General features: G+C 35.6%; 1 protein-coding gene across 2 annotated transcripts in view; it reads right to left on the reverse strand.

Annotated features, from left to right (window-relative positions):
- Positions 1-294: 294 nt before the first annotated feature.
- LOC142350783 (mite allergen Der f 3-like) overlaps positions 295-22,946 on the reverse strand; it is a 33,060-nt gene continuing 10,408 nt past the window's right edge. The window contains exons 2-4 of one of the 2 annotated variants that reach the window (XR_012760910.1): positions 21,867-21,956; positions 14,716-15,380; positions 295-815 (exon numbers count right to left, since the gene is read on the reverse strand). Coding sequence is in view for 1 of the 2 variants with exons in the window: in XM_075402738.1 (XP_075258853.1) it covers positions 1,832-1,980; positions 21,867-21,956 (239 nt within the window). In the remaining variant the exon portion in view is untranslated. Of the gene's footprint in view, positions 816-1,817; positions 1,981-14,715; positions 15,381-21,866; positions 21,957-22,946 lie in introns of those variants that run through there. The other variant, XM_075402738.1, reaches the window with a different exon arrangement.

Raw genomic sequence — 22,946 nt, forward strand, 5'->3', positions numbered from 1 at the left:
AATCAACAATTCATTGAAAAACTTTGCTAAATTTTTATCGCTGATTCAGGGCTTTTTGAGTCTATGACGCGTTTTTACTCTATGCGTTTTTACTCCCAGTAACAGAGCAGGCGCCAGCAGATAGCTTATCATCAAGTAGTAATTCATTCACTGGCTTTTTCACTCCATCAACGGATGTACATAATATGCTATAACTCAACTTTGGGGAGGGGGACAAACTGAAAATATCCATAGCCAATTTGACAAGAAAAGAATTAACGGTTGCAGGGCTTCCCCAACTTTTCCGCACTTCCTGCAAATGACTTATTAGTCAAAATTTAACATTTCCAAATTATCAGGTGACTAATTCATTCTTATTTGAATGAAATTTGAATACAGGTTTTTCGCTGCTGAACTCCCGCCACCAATATAATCGTGAACAGACAGTCCTGGATAGATTTTTGGTATAAAAAAGAATTTGCCTGGACTTTAATTGATGTCCTCCTCTCTGGCCGGAACTAAAACAACCGTCTTCGAATTTGGATATAGACAATAAAACGTGTCCTGGAATTCGGCTGGGCAAAAAACTTTGTCTCGGAATATGGCTGAGCAATTAAACGGGTCCTGGAATTTGGCAAGACTTTATACAATATCCTCGAACTACGCTTGCAACCGTAGCAATCTCTTCTTTTATTTTCCTTCAAAGTTACGGACATGTGACGCATCCATTCATTTTGAATACATTTACTGCTTCGTGAAACTGAATATTATTGCCTTTAGTTTCAGAGGGTTTTTGGTTAATTTTGTTTCGACAAAATTTTTGATCAATTTTGGTTCTCACACGAACAAAATCTCTCGTATTTTTCTCGTATTTTTTTTTGATCAACTCATTTCAATTGTGTTCCAGATATCGGTTTTATTCCAAGAAAAATTGCCTAAGGAAAGTTGAAGTTGAAGTCAAATTCAAAGTTGAACGTTGAAGTCAACTGATGTTAAAATAAAAACTGTGTAAATATTTAGCCAATCTAAATCTCCTAAATTTTGCTCTTTTTATAGTAAATAGCTGTCAACGCTTCTTTTTTCTATCTCAGCAAAACACTGGAAAAGTAACCATATAAAACAACATAATGCTTTCCCATATAAGTGACAAAAACCACTGCTTATAATAACCAGATGGGGCGGACAGCCTTCCATATTATACGAAATCAGATTGCATTTGGCGTATAATAAGAAAAAATATCACACAAGAGAAAAATTGAACGTTGGAAACTGAATTCTTGGCGTAGCTAGCCGAAAAGTAAAAAAGGTACCACTTAATATATTTTCATTACTATGAATTTTTCCTGGAAATATTCACAGTTTTGCACTGAAATTGTACTGCTTTATGCTACACTTGAACTCTTTGCACAAAGACAACTTTCTTAGCTTTGTCTTTACGTATAAGATGTGTTTTTTTTCTGTATGCATTTTTTGTTGTGGGACGTACATCATTGTGAACATTGTAAATTCTGTAAAACAATATGTTCTTCTAAAATTGTGTTTCAGATTTTAGTTTGATAAAAAAAATTTAATTGAGCATTTTTCGCTCTAGATTACTGAGAATTTTTTGTTTTTTAGCTTCAGATCTACTGAGGAACCAGGTTTTTGCCTGAATCATATACTTTTCAGATCTACTGATGGTTCATGTTAATTAACATTCCATCAGCTTCGTCAGGAGTTTTTTCTTTTCAATGTGTAATAAGTTGTTCCATTGAAATTTTGAAATTTAAGATCCTTTGCAGTTTTCAGAAGTTCAGACGTTCCCTTCACCAAACCGTTTTACAGATAGAGAAGTTGGAGTTTCTTTAGCTAGTCATATTTCAATGTTGGTCTCTATCCAATCTAGGAAGTAGGGAATTCGTGTATGGGCACTATAGAATGTGCAGTTATTCCACCCGTAGCTTACAATCCCGTAAAGGCAAATTGGTTCCCCATCTGCGTCTAATGGATAAACAGGGCCACCTATAAAATTAAAAGTTGTTTCATCTTCTTTTTTATGATATTCATTTGAAATCTGGGGACTTAAAATCAATACATAAATCAGGCGATGAATGCGTCGAAAAAGATTATCGCACGGTAGCGGTAAAATTACAAATTTTCACCGCTGATCTTAGCGGTGACTTTACTGAAATTCAGCGCTTTGAAAAAAATCGCCAAATTATGTGAGATAAGCGGTGGTTGCGATGAAATTACATAAATTCACCGCTTAGAAAAAAAAAGGTAAAATTGTGTAAGATCAGCAGTGAATGCGGTTAAATTAATTGGGAGTATGGGAGGAATTGTAAGATTTAAGCCCCCCTTAAAATTACCCCTGAATCTTATATCTTTTTTACACTTTTTTCAATGCGGTTATACTAGAGTATGCGGTGAACTTACAAAATATAACCACAATTCACCGCTTAAGTATGTAATTTCGTCGCTATAAATCGCATATCATACAAAAATTCACCGCGCATGTGTTACCGAAAATAGAGTGAATTTGACTTATATTCAAAACAAATATACTAGAAGTTAGTGAGAGATGGTGCAGTGGAAGAAGAAGTGCATGACATTCAGGAGGCGATGAAATGCTGTAACTTTTTGTAAGTTCACCGCTTACTATAGCGGCGAAACTACATAATTTCACCGCATTTCACCGCAAAAATTATGTACAAAATTTTCGGTGAAAAAAAAACAACTTTTCTCCGCTTATCTTGCATATTTTTCCAATCTTTGCTCGATTTCAAACATCTCCCTTTATTTTCACCAATAAAAAAACTACAACTCTCTTTTAAATGATATATATCCAATAAGTGTCTCCCATCAAAACATAATTAAAAAGGCGCCTTTGCAGAAACTGCTGCTTCTTTTATTTGTCATAAAAATATATATCAAAAACACACTAGCAAATTGCTTGAGAGTTTTTCGAAGAAATCCAATGGCCTAACATGCGCGGATAAGCACATGTTTTTGAATGAAATTGATAAATTCATCATTTGGCTATGGTGCCGTAGAACATTTAATACGGCCTCCTATCGCACCGTACGAAATATTGTAAGTTATATACGGCTCTATTTAGTCTTAGTAGGTTTTCAAAGTTAGTTACATCTAAAACCAGGGCGTCTAACGTCCAGAACAAAGACGATACATTTATGACAGCATTCTTTTAATTCACTTCCTAACATAAAAGAAAAACCTCTAATGCCTCAAACAACAAAAAACAGTTGACAAAAGTGCATCACCACTAAAGAACTTAAAATAAATCATAACAGCTTAAAATCCAGCTACCCTTTTTTGAACTTAAAACAACAAAAATAATTTCAGATGCATGAGTAGAACCAATGTCATTTTTTTAACAGTAGGAAGAGCGAGGAAAGCACCGGTATAAGTAGATCATACTTAAAATACTCAAAAATGTCTGATTAATATTATTACAGCCGTTGCTTTTTTGAACGCGCGTTCTTAATTCAAGATTGTTCTGCAAAACCAGCTTGAATCATAACAGCTTGAAATCCAGCCGAGTTGTTCTCTTTTAACTTAAAACAACAAAATAAATTTCAAATGCATGAGTAAAGCAGTAAAACACTTGTTATTTTTTTAACAGTAAGAAGAGCTAAGAAAGCACGGATATAAGGAGATCATACTTAAAATACTGAAAAAAGTGTGATTAATATCGTTACAACCGTTGCTTATTTGAACGCGCAGCCCTAATTCAAGATTGTTCTGCAAAACCAGCAGTGGTTTGCCAGCCTCCCAAGTGGCCAAACACTAGAAAAAACAAATGAAAGTGTACCTAACGCCGTACCTAACGCCAAGGCAAACTAAGTATTGAATCAAAACGAAATTCAGAACGTTATCAGTGCTGATTCAGAAATTGATTCAAGGCACATTTTGCACCCAATTTTTCTGAACCATTTTTAAATCAGGCTCGGAATCAGAATCTGATTCAGAAAATGAATTTTCTCGGATTCAGATTCTGATTTATACTCTGAACTTTCTTCGATTCAGACACCGATTCAGACGCCGATTTTTCTCTGATTCGGACATTCAATCAGAAACAGATTTGGACTCTAATTTTTCTCTGAACTGGGGTGAAATCATAACTATGTTCGCGAGCCAAGTTAGGTTTTACCATTTCGTTCACTCTCTGGTCCTCAAAACTGCAAGTTCACACGATACCTTTAAAAATTGCAGAAGTTCATAAAACAAGCTGACCAAATCTTTTGCAGATTCACTTTTCTCATATCCCAAAAAGTCAGAATCAAACCAAATCCCAGAACAACAAAAAATACTACAATACCACATAGACCGAATATAAAACTTATCATTGCAAATTCTTTATAAAATGACAACTTTTTTCAAAAACAGGTTTTCTGACCAAACTTTTTGCAGATTCAAATAGCTCCTACGGTCAATTTTAGAAACCTTTGAAAAAACTAAAATCTTAGTTAACCACTAAGACTTAATATAATATTGATTATAGAGAAAGTTGCAATTTAAATAAAGACTATTTTTTCAAATGACCAAATTCTGACCAAATCTTCTGCAGACTCAGGAAATCAACTAACTGAAATAGTGGACAATTAATACTGGCATCAAGGGGTAAGCACCAGCAAAACACGCAAGCATTGTATTGAAAACAAAAGAAAAAAAGCAATACATTCCTGTAAAACTGAAAATAAACCGAAATAAAGCCAAAAAATGGCAAACAATACTTAAGTTCAAAAAAGAATAAAAGATTGGTCAACCAAATTATAAACATAAGAACACTCTACGACAATTAAATTATGGATAAAAGTGTTTCTTTTTGATATCGTTGAAAACTTGAAACAATTGGGACTGATTAGAGACTACAAATTATCACTGCATTTCACTTTAAAAATATGTACAAAAATTGCGGTGAAAAGAAAACAATTTTTCATCGCCTATCTTACTTATTTTTCCAGTTTTACCTCAACCAGCGCTTGAAGGGCCAACGAATTTAAACTTCTCACCTTATTCACACCAATAAAATGACTACAACTCTCTTTTATTTGGTACATCCAATAAGTGCCTCCTATCAAAACAAAATAGAAAACAAAAGCGCTGATGCAGAAACTACTGCTTATCTTGAGTTATTTGTTACTTGTCAAAAAAATATTTCAAAAAGACAATAGCAGTTTGCTTGAGAGTTTATTGAAGAACTCCAATGGCCTAGCACGCGGGAATAGGCACATGGCTACGGTGCCGTAGAACATTTATTACGACCTCCTATCGCACCCTACGAAATTTTGTAAGTTATATACGGCACCGTTTAAGTCTTAGTAAGTTTTCAAAGTTAGTTACATCTACAAACAAGGGCGTCTAACGTCCAGAACAAAGCAACCTATTTATGACAGCATTCATTTAATTCACTTCCTAATATAAAAAGAATTCTAATGCCTCAAACAAAAAAAAAACAGTTGACATAGGTGCACCACCACTAAAGAACTTAAAATAAATCATAACAGCTTAAAATCCAGCTACCCTTTTTTGAACCTAAAACAACAAAAATAATTTTAAATGCATGAGTAGAACCAATGTCATTTTTTTAACAGTAGGAAGAGCGAGGAAAGCACCGGTATAAGGAGATCATACTTAAAATACTGAAAATTGTCTGATTAATATTATTACAGCCGTTGCTTATTTGAACGCGCGTTCTTAATTCAAGATTGTTCTGCAAAACCAGTAGTTATATGCCAGCCTCCCAAGTGGCAAAACATGAGGAAAAACAAATGAGAATGTACCTAACGCCGTACCTAACGCCAAGGCAAACTAAGTTCTGAATCAGAACGAAATTCAGAACGTTATCAGTGCTGACTCAGAGTTTGATTCATGGCACATTTTGCCCTGAATTTTTTGGAATCTTTTTTTTAAATCAGGCTCTGAATCAGAATCTGATCCAGACTATGAATTTTCTCGGATTCAGATTGTGATTTTAGACTCTGAATTTTCTCCGAATCAGACAACGATTCACACATTGATTTTTGTCAGATTCAGACTCTGATTCAGAATTCGATTTGGACTCTTTTTCTCTAAACTATGGGAAAAATCATAACTATGTTCGTGAGCCAAGTAAGGTTTTACCATTTCTTTCACTCTTTGGTCATCAAAATTACAAGTTCACACGATACCTTTAGAAATTGTAGAAGTTTATGATATAAACAGGCCAATTTTTTTGCAGATTCACATTTCTCAAAGCCCAAAAAGTTAGTATTAAACCAAATCCCAGAAAAACAAAATATATCACAATACCACAAAGGCCGATTATAAAATTTACCATTGCAAATCCTTTATAAAATGACAACTTTTTCAAAAACAGATTTTCTGACCAAACTTTTTGCGTATCACTTAGCCCCTACGGTTGATTTGAGAAACCTCTGCAAAAAACTGAAATCTTAGTAGACCACTAAGGCTTAGTGTAATATTGATTATAGATAAAATTGCCATTTAAATACAGACCTTTTTTCAGATGACCATATTCCGACCAAATCTTCTGCAGACTCAGGAAATCAACTAACTGAAATAGTGGACAATTAATACTGGCATCAAATGAGCAAGCACCAGCAAAACAAGCAAGATTTTTATTTTAAAAAAGCAATAAATTCATTCCAGTACAACTGAAAATAAACCGAAATAAAACCAAAAAATTTGGCAAAAATACTTAAGTTCAAAAAAGAATAAACGATTGGTCAACCAAATTATAAACATAAGAACACTCAACGACAATGAAATTATAGATAAGAGTGTTTCATTTTGATATCGTTGATAACTTGAAACAATAGGGACTCATTAGAGACTACATAATTTCACCGCATTTCACCGCAAAATTATGTACAAAATTTTTGGTGAAAAAAAAACAACTTTTCATTGCTTATCTTACTTATTTTTCCAATTTTTCTTCAAACAGCGCTTGGAGGACCATCGGCTTTAAATTTCTCACCTTATTTTCACCAATAAAATTGACTATAACTCTTTTATTTGACGCATCCAATAAGTGTCTCCTCAAAACAAAATAAAAAATGGAAGCGCTGATGCAGAAACTATTGCTTCTCTTGAGTTATTTGTTATTTATCAAAAACAAATATCAAAAACACACTGACGGTTTGCTTGAGATTTTTTTGAAGAAATCTAATGGCCTAGCACGCGGAGATAAGCACATAATTTTGAATGAAATTGGTAAATTCATCATTTGGCTATGGTGCCGTAGAACATTTATTACGGCCTCCTATCGCACCGTCCGAAACATGTATCTCCGAGATAGAATGTACCTAACGCCGTACCTAACGCCAAGGCAAACTAAGTTCTGAATCAGAACGAAATTCAGAACGTTATCAGTGCTGACTCAGAGTTTGATTCATGGCACATTTGGCCTGAATTTTTTGGAATCTTTTTTTTAAATCAGGCTCTGAATCAGAATCTGATCCAGACTATGAATTTTCTCGGATTCAGATTGTGATTTTAGACTATGAATTTTCTCCGAATCAGACAACGATTCACACATTGATTTTTGTCAGATTCAGACTCTGATTCAGAATTCGATTTGGACTCTTTTTCTCTAAACTATGGGAAAAATCATAACTATGTTCGTGAGCCAAGTAAGGTTTTACCATTTCTTTCACTCTTTGGTCCTCAAAATTACAAGTTCACACGATACCTTTGGAAATAGTAGAAGTTTATGATATAAGCTGGCCAATTTTTTTGCAGATTCACATTTCTCAAAGCCCAAAAAGTTAGTATTAAACCAAATCTCAGAAAAACAAAATATATCACAATACCACAAAGGCCGATTATAAAACTTACCATTGCAAATCCTTTATAAAATGACAACTTTTTCAAAAGCAGATTTTCTGACCAAACTTTTTGCGTATCACTTAGCCCCTACGGTTGATTTGAGAAACCTCTGCAAAAAACTGAAATCTTAGTAGACCACTAAGGCTTAGTGTAATATTGATTATAGATAAAATTGCCCTTTAAATACAGACCCTTTTTCAGATGACCATATTCCGACCAAATCTTCTGCAGACTCAGGAAATCAACTAACTGAAATAGTGGACAATTAATACTGGCATCAAATGAGCAAGCACCAGCAAAACAAGCAAGCTTCTTATTTTAAAAAAGCAATAAATTCATTCCAGTACAACTGAAAATAAACCGAAATAAAACCAAAAATTTGGCAAAAATACTTAAGTTCAAAAAAGAATAAACGATTGGTCAACCAAATTATAAACATAAGAACACTCAACGACAATGAAATTATAGATAAGAGTGTTTCATTTTGATATCGTTGATAACTTGAAACAATAGGGACTCATTAGAGACTACATAATTTCACCGCATTTCACCGCAAAATTATGTACAAAATTTTTGGTGAAAAAAAAACAACTTTTCATTGCTTATCTTACTTATTTTTCCAATTTTTCTTCAAATAGCGCTTGGAGGACCATCGGCTTTAAATTTCTCACCTTATTTTCACCAATAAAAATGACTATAACTCTTTTATTTGACGCATCCAATAAGTGTCTCCTCAAAACAAAATAAAAATTGGAAGCGCTGATGCAGAAACTATTGCTTCTCTTGAGTTATTTGTTATTTATCAAAAACAAATATCAAAAACACACTGACGGTTTGCTTGAGATTTTTTTGAAGAAATCTAATGGCCTAGCACGCGGAGATAAGCACATAATTTTGAATGAAATTGGTAAATTCATCATTTGGCTATGGTGCCGTAGAACATTTATTACGGCCTCCTATCGCACCGTCCGAAACATTGTAATTTATATACGGCTCCGTTTAAGTCTTAGTAAATTTGCAAAGTTATTTACATCTAAAAGCCATAGCGTCTAACGTCCAGAACAAAAACAATCTACTTATGACAGCATTCATTTAATTCACATCTTTTTGTAAAAGAAGAACCTCTAGTGCCTCAAACAACAGAAAACAGTTGACAAAAGTGCTCAACCACACAGGAACTTAAAAAATTTTAACAGCTTGATGCCCAGCAGAGCTACCCATTTTTATCTTAAAGAAACAACATTAAATTCAAATGCATGAGTAAAACACTTGTCATTGTTTAACAGTAAGATGAGCGAAGAAAGCACCAATATAAGGAGATCATAATTATAAAACTGAAAAATTTTTTGATTAATATCATTACATCCGTTGCTTATTTGAACGCGCAGCCTAATATCAAGATTGTTCTGCAAAATCAGCAGTGGTATGCTATCCTCCCAAGTGGCCGAACACGAGAAAAAACAAACGAAAATGTACCTAACGCCGTGACTATCGCCAAGGCAAAGTAAGTACTGAAACAGAACGAAATTCAGAGGGTTATCAGTTCTGATTCAGAATTAGATTCAAGGCACATTTTGCTCTGAATTTTTTGGATTCATTTTTTAAACCAGAATCAACCAAATCCCAGAAAAGCAAAATATATCACAATACCACAAAGACCGTATATAAAACTTATCATCGCAAATTATTTAAGAAATGACAACTTGTTTCAAAAACAGATTTTCTGACCCAACTTTTAGCAGATTTACATAGCCCCAACGGCTGATTTTAGAAACCTTTGAAAAAAAGCAAAAACAGTAGACCACTAAGACTTAATATAAAATTGATCATAGAGAAAATTGCAACTTATTTTAAAAAAAAGACATTTTTTTCAAATGACCATATTCTGACCAAATCTTCTGCAGACTCAGGAAATCAATTAACTGAAATAGTGGAAAATTAATACTAGCATCAAATAAGCAAGAACCAGCAAAACAAGCATGCATTTTATAAAAGAAAAAAGAAAAAAAATACTTTCCTGTACAACTGACAATAAACCAAAAGAAAACCAAAAAAATGGCAAAAAACGCTTAAGTTCAAAAAAGAATAAACGATTGGTCAACCAAATTATAAACATAAGTACACTCAACGACAAGTAAATTGAACATATCCTAGTAAAAAGACAACCCATAAGGATACAAACTAATTTTTTGGTTTTACATGTTGACGATGTCATCAGCAAACAACAGCATTCTAGAAACGCACGATTGACAAAAAACAGCAGTTAATTAGAGTAACAATTCTCTGCTAAGAGTCAATGGCTAATATTAAAATTGCCACCTCTCATTATAGACCTGATTATTTTTAACGCGCCCGGGCAGAAACTAGGAACTGATAAAATACCAAGTTGAAAAACAGTCCAATAAATCTCCATGAGAAACGCCCAGACGTTCGTTTGTGATGTAACAACAGTTTGTAAAGTTCTGTAGTACAATAATAAAAATGCGTGAAACAAACACGAGCGTAGTTCACTGTGGCGCAGGGCTCGCCAAGACCTCAGTCTATGACATCAGCCAAATTTTTGCGGTTGAATTTTCTGCATTCACCCACCAGATCGTCTTCATCCTCGTCAGGCGCAACGTTACGCCTCTTGGTTGGCAGTCAATCTATTTTACCACAGGCAACTCGAATGCAACAATCCACGAGCTCAAAATTATAGCACTTGATCGGCTCCAAAGAAGAGCTTCCACTATCAACTACCTTTTGGGCAGAGACGTCTTGAGGCGATCAATCTGAACAGTTTACTCTAGAGATCTAGAGAAAGTTCTCCCGAATTGATATTCTGTGGAAGTAAGCACATGCACAATCATCGGCGTACGCAATCAACGGTCTATGCATCTCTGCTGATATATGCGACTCCACATACGCAGAAACAAAAAAAAACACCTATTTACAAGAGCCCGATCGCAACACCGCTGAAAATAGTCCAACCCGAGGTTCAATTCCTCATCACAGCAGCAAAATCGAAATCCTTTTGCACCCTTGCAAAAAATCACAGAGCGACCGGACCCAATTATCATTACCAACTGACTAGTCTCCTTGAAATCAACACTGAGCACGACATTCATGTCCCTGGATGATCAATTTTTCGCTAAACCCACTGAACACACATTCAAACGCGCTTCAGTGAAAAGCACAATCCGTCAGTTGGAGGACGAATGAAAGATTGAGGGACTTGATTGAGATCTTTGTCTGATGTTCGTTCAAATTCCTCTGAATCCTCAATTCAACGAGATATTGCGGCACACGTCCCATTTTTTTGCGTTGGCCAATTGCTCTAAAGACTACCTGAACACCATGTCCACAAGGAACACGCCCCCGTTCGCGTCTACCAGACGTGTTTTCCCTTTTATCCACAGTTTGTATTTCTACATCCTACGCAAATTGATATCAATAACCATTCATAAAATGTCAACACGAGAAAATAGCTCCATACAATGCATAACATTTCTTTGTGTGCTGCATCATTTCAATCGAGCCAACACGCTCATGCACCGCAGTTCCCGACTACAGTATGTGAAACCAAAATCAGATCCTACTACTAGCTTCATTTCTCTTATAATAATGAACCCCAATACTGCGAAGAAACTCTAAAGAATTCTGACCTCATAGGGAACTATTTTGACTTTGTTCCCCTTTATGCGGCTGCTCATCGGCCGATATTCGTTCCTAAAAAAAACTACAGCAGGAGCCCCCACGAAATTTTTGAACCGCAAAAAATTAAAACCCCTTTATCGCCAATGGAGAAAAATAAACTTGCAAAGAGAGAGCCGCGGCAAAAAATGGGACGTCCTAAATCCTTCCCGCGACAGAGCTGCATTGTGATGTGTACCTCAACCCCCCAAACTCTGGCCCCATATGTCGCCCGAGATCTAGAAATCTTCCGCAATACCCAGAATCTTGATTCAGATTTTGAATATAGGAACCGAAGCTCGCCAGAGTCCCCATCTCTGCAAAACACAGAATTCACGTCCTTGATCGGATTTCCCCAGAAAAACTCTAAAACTATGTCTTTCCTTTTCCTTATTATTTCGTGATTTTTTTCATCCTAGGAAAAATTTTTCTTAGTTCCACGATAATCCTTCGCTCTAATTGAAGTATAAGGGACATAGTTTTTCTTCATTTTTTCTCTGGTCTACACTTACTCAGAAAGATTTAAATTTTTGAAGTTTAATAAGGTTAAAAATTTCTCAAAAAATTGAGGGTTACTAAGCAGAAAGTAACCTGTAAACTCGATAAAAAACTATCCTTAAAAAGATTTGTTGGAATCTGCATGTACCACCAATATAGACTCACAGACTACAACTCACCCTCCAGCCGAGATCAAATCCTCGCTACATGGGAGTGAAAATCAGCTGAAAATTTGCCATCAATGTCTACGTCACTGGCCGTAAGCCATATCACGGAAACCTTTACTGGTTCCAAAACCGACAGGATGTGCACCTCTTGCTCAAGACACCAGTGACCCACTTCACTCCACCGGGACCAACCTATTGAACAAAATTCCAGCTGCAATCTACACTTCGGAAAATCCACTTCACCCCAAATGGATGCACCAGTCGAAACTACAAAATGAATAATGTGTGTTCTTTACCAATCAAAGACTGAGAAAAATCTATTCGGTTTTAAATAGCACATGCACACTTAACCTAACTTAACTCAGCCTAATAGACAAACGCATTATATGTTTACTGTTGAATCCGGTGCTGAATATTCTTACCGCAGTTATTATTGATTTTTATCTTCAGTCTTTTACAGAGCCGGTTAGTCGGAGAGAGCTAGGTCAGTCTACTTTGCGCGCCGAACTAAGTAACCCAAACTCTATATCTCTTTCGGCTGTAAAAATAGGATAATTAAGGTCTGCCTTACAAAAAAACCTCATTCGAATCCAAAAAACACACGCCATTACTGTCATGGTTACTTTTCTAATTGAGAAGAGAGGTAATATTTACTAATACAAAATTACTTTTATACTTGATCACTGTCGACCCCAAGTGATTCATGTTACTCAAACATCTCTTTTCATCTCAATATCAACATCCAATAACAAAATCTGATGTCCAGCTGTATGAAAAATCTGATGTCCTGCAAAATGAAAAAGATTCATTGTGAAAACTCTTGAATGGCTCAACCCTCCTCTGACTGGATAAAAAAGCTGAAAATTATTCGTGACCTTCTTTTGAATGTAGTTTGATTTATTCAGAATAAAGATGGTCCCTTAACGACTAGTAAATCAAATGAACTAGGATAAACTCATAATTTTTTTAGTGAGTCAAGTTAGGTCCTACAATTTATTTCACTCTCTGGTCCTCGAAACACAAGTTCAAACAGTACCTTTAGAAATTGAAGAAATTCATAATTTAAGGTGACCAAATCGATTTGCAGATTCTCTTTATCCATAGCAACCAGTCAGTATTAGATCCAAACCCAGAAAAACAAAACAAATCACGATACCACACAGACCGATTATCATAGAGAAAATTACCAATTGTTCACGTAATGACATTTTTTTCAAAAACAGATTTTCTGAACAAATTATTTTGCAGATTTACATAGCCCCTGCAGTTGGTTTTAAAAATTTTTGAAAAGAGCAAACCTTTAGTAAACCACTACGGCTTAATATGAAACTGATTATAGAGAAAATTGCAACTTGCTTAAATAAAGACAATTTTTTTCAAATAACAATTTTCCTACCAAATCTTCTGCAGACTCAGAAAATCAACAAACTGAAATAGTGGACAATTAAAACTGGTATCAAATGAGCAAGCGCAAGCACCAACAAACACAAAAGCAATTATTTTTGAAAAAAATTAAGCAAATAAAAGCTAAGTTCAAAAAAGAATAAACGATTGGTCAACCAAACTATAAACATGAGAAAACTCAACAACAATTGAATTTCGGGCGAAAACCTTTCATTTTGATATCGATGATAACTTGAAACAATTGGGACTGATTAGAGACCGATTATTCTCACGAACCATAATAGGTTAAAAAAGAAGACAACACTATGAAAGACTTAAAGATAGCATTTTAGATTGCTTCCACTTAGGAGATTCAAAATGAGTTAACAATATGTTTCATAGCGTAATGGACCGATACCATTGTCACAACATTCTAATCAAAGACTCATACCTCAAAGATTAGAAACAAAATTTTATCTCTGAAACCCAAGATACACTGAGAATTAAAAATTGAGTCAAGTTAAATGATACTTGTTTGACACAACCTAAACCGCCTAAATTATATAGATAATTCTATCCACTTTGTATTTAATGTCTTAATGTATTTAAAAGACAACCCATCAGGAAAATAAACCAAACTATTTGATTTTACATGTTGACGATTTCAATCGCAAAAACAAATTTTCCAGACACGCAAGATTGCCAAAATAGCAGTTAGTTATAATAAAAAGTCTCTGCAAAAAGTCGATGCCTGATATTAAAACTGCAGAATTCCATAATTATCAAACAAAAATTTTTGAGCTTTTTTTGAAATAATGAAAGAACAATAGATATCAGAACGAGTTTATCCTTGCTATTCTGATGAAGTACTTATTGTCACATTAAAATAATCACGCTTCCTTGAGAAGAAGGTGTATATTGCTTTTCTGTTATGCACAAAAGATTGCATTGTCCAAGCTTTTTTCTTCTTGCATACAAAGTAGCTACCTCTTATTAAAGTTTTGGCTATTTGTAACACATCAAACCAGAAACTAGGAGCTGATAAATTACAAAGTGGAAAAACAGTCCATGAAATCTCCATGAAATGTGAACTCCAAGACGTTCAATTTTGAAGTAAACACAAATCGTAAAGTTTTTGAGTACTACAACAATAAAATTACGAGAAGCAAACAAGAGCTTTGTTCACTATGGCGCAGGCCGCACCAGCACCTCAGTCTATAACATCGCCTAAATCTTCGTGGTTGAATCTTCTGCTCTCAGCCGTCACATCTTCCTCATTTTCGTCTGGCGCAAAATGCGAGTTCCTCTCTTGATTGGTCGTGCATCTAAATTACCACAGGCAACTCGAATCGAACAATCCACGAGCTGAAAATAAGAGCACTCGGTCGGCTCCATAGAACAACTCCCACTCTCAATTAGGTTTTGGGCAGAGACGTCTTGAGCCGATCAATCTAGAGAGAGTTGTCCCAAATTGATAATCTTTAGAAGTGTTCGCATACACGATCATCGGCGTACGCAATCACCGGTCTAGGCATCTCTGCTGATCTTTCTGATTCCACATACCCAGAAACAATAACAAACACCTAGGCACCACAGCCCGATCGTACTAGCGCTGAAAATGTAGAATTAAACCCCACACACACCTTCCTAAGAAAATCCATCATCAGTGGAGAACTACTCCTTGAAGGATCACTCACTTTGGATGCAGAGTCCTCTGCCAGCTGAAATATCGTCTCCAGTCACGACGCCCCAGTTGTTCTCGCCACGCTACTCCATGCAGAGGCCTGGCTCCTCTCATAGGCCAACAAGCAGTCCAGTCCGAGGTTCAAGTCCTCATCACAACAGCAAAATCTAAAACCTTTTGCAACCCTGCATATGAAAAATCACAGAGCGACCGAGCCAATTTCCATCACCAACTGACTAAGGCCCTTGAAATCAACATTGAGCGCAACACTCACGTCCCTGGATGATCAATTGTTTGCTACACCCCCTGAGTACATAGTCAAACGCACTTCAGTGAAAAGTACGATCGGTCAGTTGGAAAACCAATAAATGTTGGAGGGACTTGATCGAGACCTTCCTCTGTCTTGTGTTTTTCTTTTGAATCCACAATTCAATGAGATATTTCGGCGCACGACCAAATTTTTAAGCGTTGACCGATTGTGCTAAAGACTACCTGAACACCATGTCTACGAGTGACACGCCCCCGTTTGCGTCTACCAGAAGCGTCGACAAGAGGTGTATTTGGGTCTCCATTTATCCGCAGTTTGGATTTCTACATCAGGGGCCACCACAAAAAGTGCAGCAGGAGCCATCACCAGATGTTTGTATCCCAATACAATTGTCCATCTTTATCGCCAATGGGGAAAAAAAACTTGTAAACAAAAAGCCACATTAAAAAAAGGACGTCATAAATCCATTGTGATGTGTTCCTCAACCCCTGAACTCTGGCGGCATATGTCGCCCGCAATCTAGAAACCTTCCGCAATAGACAAAATCGTGATTCGGATTGTGAATACAGGAACCGAAGTTGGCCACAGTCCCATTTCTGCAAACCATCGTTCTCGCGTCCTTGTTTGGCTTTCCCCAGAAAAAATCTAACACTATGTATTTCCTTTTCATTATTATTTTGTGATTTTTTTTCAATCTATGGAAGTTTTTTCCTTGCTCCACGATTATTCTTCGCTCTAATTAAAGAACTAGGAAAAGAGTTTTCCTTCTTTTTTCTCTGGTCTAAAATAACTAAGAAAAATTTGAAGTTTATTGAGGTTTAACATGGGCTAAAATTCTCACAAAGACGACTGGTATACTCGATAAAAAATACTAACAAAAGAGTTGTTTCAATCTGTATGCACCACCAACAAAGAATCACAGACTACAACTCTCCCTCCAGCCGAGATCAAATCCTCACTACATGGTCTACGTCACTGGCCATAAACCCTATCACTGAAAACCTTACTGGCTCCACGACCGACAGGATGTGCACCTCTTGCTCACAACACAACTCACTTCACTCCTCCGGGACCAACACATTCAACAAAAATTCAGCTGCAATCTACTCTTCGGACAAAACTCTTAACCCCGGATGGATGCAATAGTCGAAATTACAAAAATGGAGAATGTGTATTATTTACCAATCACAGACTGAGAGAATTCTTTTAATCCTAATCTGCATTATCTGTTCACTGTTGAATCCGATGCTGAATATTCTTAACGCAGTTATTATTGATCTTTATCTCCAGTATTTTACAGAGCCGGTTAGTCAGAGAGAGCTAGGTCAGTCTACTTGGCGAGCAAAACTCAGTAGCCCTGATTCTATATCTCTTACTTCTGTAAAATAGCACAACTAGGGTCTGCCTTACAAATTGATCTCATTGGAATTAAAAATACACGCCATTACTGACATGGTTACTTTTCTAATCGAGAAGAAAGGTAATATTCACTAATACAAAGAACTTATAAACTTGTTCACTGTGAACCTCAAGTAATTCATGCTCCTCAAAATTCTCTATTCATCTCAATATCATCATTTAATTACAAAATCTGATGTCCAAATTAATGCAAAACTTTCATTGTGATATCTCTTGAATGGTTCAGCCCCCCCCCCCTGACTGCATAAAAATAGCAGTAAGCTGAAATTTATTTGTGACCTTCTTTTGATGGTCGCGTAAATACTGACTAATGGTAAATCAAACTGAATTTCTTTGCTCGTATATGTAAATACATTATGAAAAAAAGATCTTTAAGCAGGAAAGGTTTTTCTCCTAACCAAAAATACAAATTCTACTTCTGAATAAGGCCTGAAAGCATTTCCAAAGGGAACCAAATGCCTACCGGTATTTGCCACCGTTTTAGTGAAAACAGATTTCTTTTACAATTTTCTCCTGCTTATGTTGCTTATAAGGAAATCAAGTTTTATGTGCAATTTTTCGAGCCGTATTTAAGCAGTTCTCACAGCCCAATTCTTTTGATCAGGCAGTCAGAAATGAACATTCAAACAGAGCAGAGATAAGCCAAAATGACTGGTTTCTTTTTATCACAAAATGTCACAAAATTATTCGATGAATTTTAATTTTTACAAATGTACATGAAAAATTGTCCAGTAATGACTATCAACTGATCAACTTTCCAATAAGTCGAAAATTTTCTTTGTCTGCATTATCTGTTTACTATTGAATCCAATGCTGACTATTCTTAACGCAGTTATTATTGATCTCTATCACCAGTATTTTACAGAGCCGAGTAGTCAAAAAGAGCTAGGTCAGTCTACTTGGCGCGCAAAACTCTGTAGCCCTGCCTCTATATCTCTTTCGGCTGTAAAATAGCACAACTAAGGTCTGCCTTACAAATTAACCTCATTGGAATTAAAAATACACGCCATTACTGACAAGGTTACTTTTCTAATCAAGAAGAAAGGAATTATTCAATAATACAAAGTACTTATAAACTTGATCACTGTGAACCTCAAGTAGTACATGCTGCTCAAAATTCTCTTTTCATCTCAATATCATCATCTAATAACAAAATCCGAAGTCCAAATTAATGCAAAACTTACATTGTGAAATCTCTTGAATGGTGCACCCCCGTCTGACTGGATAAAAAACAGCAGTAAGCTGAAATTTATTAGTGACCTTCTTTTGATGGTCGCTTAAATACTGACTAGTAGTATATCAAACTGAATTTCATTGATCGTATATGTAAATACATTATGAAATAAAATATCTTTTAGCAAGAAAGGTTTTTCTCCTAACCAAATATGCAAATTCTACTTCTTTCTACTTCTGAATAAGGCCTGAAAGCATTTCCAAAGGGAACCACAACCTACCGGTATTTGCCACTGTTTTAGTGAAAACAGATTTCTTTCTGAATTTTTTCCTGCTTATGTTGCTTATAAGGGAATCAAGTTTTATGTGCTGTTTTTCGAGCCGTATTTAAGCAGTTCTCACAGCTCAATTCTTTCGATCAGGCAGTCAGAAAAAAACATTCAAACAGAGAAAAAATAAGCCAAATTTACTGGTTTCTTTTTATCAGAAATTGTCATAAAATTATCCGATGAATTTTATTTTTTACAAATGTACATGACAAATTGTCCAATAATGACTATCAACTGATCAACTTTCCAATAACTCGAAATTTTTCCTTGTTTGCTATCTCTATTATCGGAAAAAAATCATCTTTGGCACAGCTTCAATCAAACACTTACTCTACTCGATACCTCAAAAAACAGAATTCTATATTATCAATTTTTTTTACCGAAGTATGTAATTTTTCATATAGCGAAACATGAATTTTTTGACAGTTTAATTATTCAATAGCTGAGTTATCGGACAGTTTTTGTCATGAGAATCTATGCATTATGATTGACACACCACTGCTTTCCTATCTCTTTTTTAAATAATTTGTCTCAAGTTTTTCTATCCATTGATTATAGTATCATACGGCATTACAAAAAAATAGTTTATAATCAGTTTGTTGAAATTATTTTTGGTAAAAGTTCATTTAACCGAGTCCCCGCGCAGGCCGCACCACAACCTCAGTCTATGACATCGCCTAAATCTTCGTGGTTGAAACTTCTGCTCTCAGCCGTCACATCTTCCTCATTCTCGTCTGGCGCAAAATGCGAGTTCCTTTCTTGATTGGCCGTGCACATAAATTACCAGAGACGTTTCGAATCAAACAATCCACGAGTTCAAAATTAGAGCACTCGGTCGGCTCCATAGAACAACTCCCACTCTCAATTAGTTTTTGGGCAGAGGCGTCTTGAGCCGATCAATCTAGAGAGAGTTGTCCCAAGTTGATAATCTTTGGAAGTGTTCGCATACTCGATCATCGGCGTACGCAATCACCGTCAAGGCATCTCTGTTGATCTTTCTGATTCCACATACCCAGAAACAATAACAAACACCTAGGCACCACAGCCCGATCGTACTAGTCATCAAGTAGTCCAGACCGAGGTTCAAGTCCTCATCACAACAGCAAAATCCAAATCCTTTTGCACCCCTGCAAATGAAAATCACAGAGCGACCGGACCCAATTTCAATCACCAGCTAACTAATCTCCTTGAAATCAACATTGAGCAGATTTCTCACGTTCCTGGATTATCAATTGTTTGCTACACTCCCTGAGTGCTACAGTTAAACACACTTCAGTGAAAAGTACGATCGGTCAGTTGGAAAACCAATAAATGTTGGAGGGACGTGATCGAGACCTTCCTCTGTCTTGTGTTTTTTCCTCTGAATACACTATTCAATGAGATATTTCGGCGCACGTCCAAATTTTTAAGCGTTGACCGATTGTGCTAAAGACTACCTGAACACCATCTCTACAAGTGACACGCCCCCGTTCGCGTCTACCAGAAGCGTCGACAAGAGGTGTTTTTGGGTCTCCATTTATCCGCAGTTTGGATTTCTACATCAGAGGCCACCACAAAAAGTGCAGCAGGGGCCATCACAAGATGTATGTATTGCAATACACTTGTTCCCATTTATCGCCTATGGAGAAACATTGAACTTGTAAACAAAGAGCCACATTAAGTAAAAAAGGACGTCGTAAATCCCGCATTGTGATGTGTACTTCAACCCCTAGAAACCTTCCGCAATAGACAGATCATGATTCGGATTGTGAATACAGGAACCGAAGTTGGCCACAGTCCCATTTCTGCAAAACATCGATCTCGCGTCCTTGTTCGGCTTTCCCCAGAAAAACTCTAACACTATTTATTTCTTTTTCATTATTTTTTGTGATTTTTTTCATCCTATGCAAGTTTTTTTTCTGCTCCACGATATTTCTTCGCTCTAATTAAAGAATTAGGAACACAGTTCTCCTTCTTTTTCTCTGGTCTAAAATTACTCAGACAAAGTTAAAACTTAAAGCTCTTAACCCCGGATGGGTGCATAAGTCGAAATTACAAAATGCAGAATGTGTATTAATTACCAAACACAGACTGAGAAAATTCTTTTAATCCTAATCTGCATTATCTGGTTACCGTTGAATCCGATGCTGAATATTCTTAACGCAGTTATTATTGATCTTTATCTCCAGTATTCTACAGAGCCTGTTAGTCAGAGAGAGCTAGGTCAGTCTACTTTGCGCGCAAAGCTCAGTAGCCCTGACTCTATATCTCATACGGCAGTAAAACAGCACAACTAGGGTCTACCTTACAAATTAATCTCATTGGAATTAAAAATAGACGCTATTACTGACCTGGTTACTTTTCTAATCGAGAAGAAAGGTAATATTTACTAATACAAAGTACTTATAAACTTGATCACTGTGAACCTCAAGTAATTCATGCTTCTCAAAATCCTCTTTTCATTTTGATATCATCATCTAATAACAAAATCTGATGTCCAAATTAATGCAAAACTTTCATTGTGAAATATCTTGAATGATTCAGCCCCCCCTCTGACTGGATAAAAACAGCAGTAAGCTGAAATTTTGAAATTTATTAGTGACCTTCTTTTGACGGTCGCTTAAATTCTGACTAGTGGTAAATCAAACTGAATTTTATTGGTCGTAAATGTAAATAAATTATGAAATAAAAGATCTTTTAGCAGGTATGGTTTTTCTCCTAACCAAATATACAACTTCTACTTCTGAATAAGCCCTGAAAACATTTCCAAAGGGAACCAAAACCTACCGGTATTTGCCACCGTTTTAATGAAAACAGATTTCTTTTACAATTTGTTCCTGCTTATGTTGCTTATAAGGAAATCAAGTTTTTATGTGCAGTTTTTCCAGCCGTATTTAAGCAGTTCTCACAGCCCGATTATTTTGATCAGGCAGTCAGAAATGAACATTCAAACAGAGCAAAAATAAGCCAAATTGACTGGTTTCTTTCTATCAGAAAATGTCACCGAATTATCCGATTATTTTTTTTTTAACAAATGTACATGACAAATTGTCCAATAATGGCTATCAACTAATCAACTTTCCAATAACTCGAAAGTTTTCCTTCTTTGCTTGTTTTCGCTCCAAAAGTTTGCTTGTTTTTGACTATCGCTATTATCTGAATAAAATCATCTTCGGCGCAGCTTCAATCAAACACTTACTCTACTCGATACCTCAAAAAACAGAATTCTATATTATCAATTTTTTTTACAGAAGTACGTAATTTTTTCATATATCGAAACGTGAATTATTGAATAGCTGAGTTATTGGACAGTTTTTGTCGTGCACATCTATGCATTATGATTGACACACTACTGCTCTCTTAACTCTTCTTTTTTAAAGAATTTGCCTCAAATTTTTCATCCATTGATGACAACATGATACAGCATTACAAAAAATAGTTTATAATCAGTTTTTTGACATTATTTTTGATGAAATTGCATTTACCGGAGTCCCCTGAGCAAACGCCACCAGCCACTTCGTTAGAAGCCATCATGCAAATAACACTTCCAATGCTGCCATCAGCATCGGACATGTCTGAAACAAGACAATGAGGAAAAAAATCACAGAATTGGGTTGGTGGTAATAATGGCTGTTCTGATCAAAATTCAATTGTAAGTTATGTAAGTTATCACACTTTCTCGCATTTCAAGCTGCAAAATCTCCCGTTTTTTTGCTCCACTTTCTGTTTCGTAGTCGCCAAAGTTACTAGTCTAATTTGACTTCAAAAATCAGGAAAAATTGTGAACAGATCTTGAAAACATAGCCGGAAGAATTCCAGAAGCTGCTCGTAGATGTCTTTGCCAAAACGCACCCTGTCAAATAATTAATTTCTGATAGCAGTGAGTATCAAAGACGAGAAAAGACTATCTTAATTGTAATCAAAACTAAAATTTAAATAATAAGTAATTTAAACACAAAAACATCATTTACTTTTTCAACTTGATCTTAAAAATTATAAAAATGTGTGATCAGATCTTTACGAAAAACCTAGCCGGAAGAACTCCAGAAAAAACACGAAGAGCCTTTTCCGCCAAAAACACTAAAAAACATCAACCAAATTTTACAAAAAAACACTCATGAGAATTATCATAATATTCGAAGTAAATTCGCAAAAAAAGAAACTCTTAAAAAGAACATGAAAAAAATTAGAAAAAAATTACAAGGTTTTTTTTTTAAAAAAAGAAGGGCACACAAAGCCAACGATAAGTTCCTTGTAGCAAATTAGATTTTTGAAATAATTGGAAAACACATTGCAGCTCAAAATAGGCTAAGATTCTTTGTTTAACATTGTTAAAAAACGGAGTACTGCAAAAAAGGAAAATTTGATTAAATTTTCAATTCTTTGTCATATTTCATACAAAATATCTAATATACCGACAAAACTGTAACTATTTGGTACCTAAATTTTCCTCAAGTAATCGGCTCTCTATCAAATCCAACCTAAAGCAGTTAAACAAAACAACAGGCAAAAAATAGCAAAAATTCGCCTACAAATCGGCAAAACTGTTTTAAAAAGCAAATAAA

This window comes from Convolutriloba macropyga, chromosome 12, assembly GCF_964194025.1.
Source record: "Convolutriloba macropyga chromosome 12, txConMacr16.3, whole genome shotgun sequence".
NCBI lineage: Eukaryota > Metazoa > Xenacoelomorpha > Acoela > Convolutidae > Convolutriloba > Convolutriloba macropyga.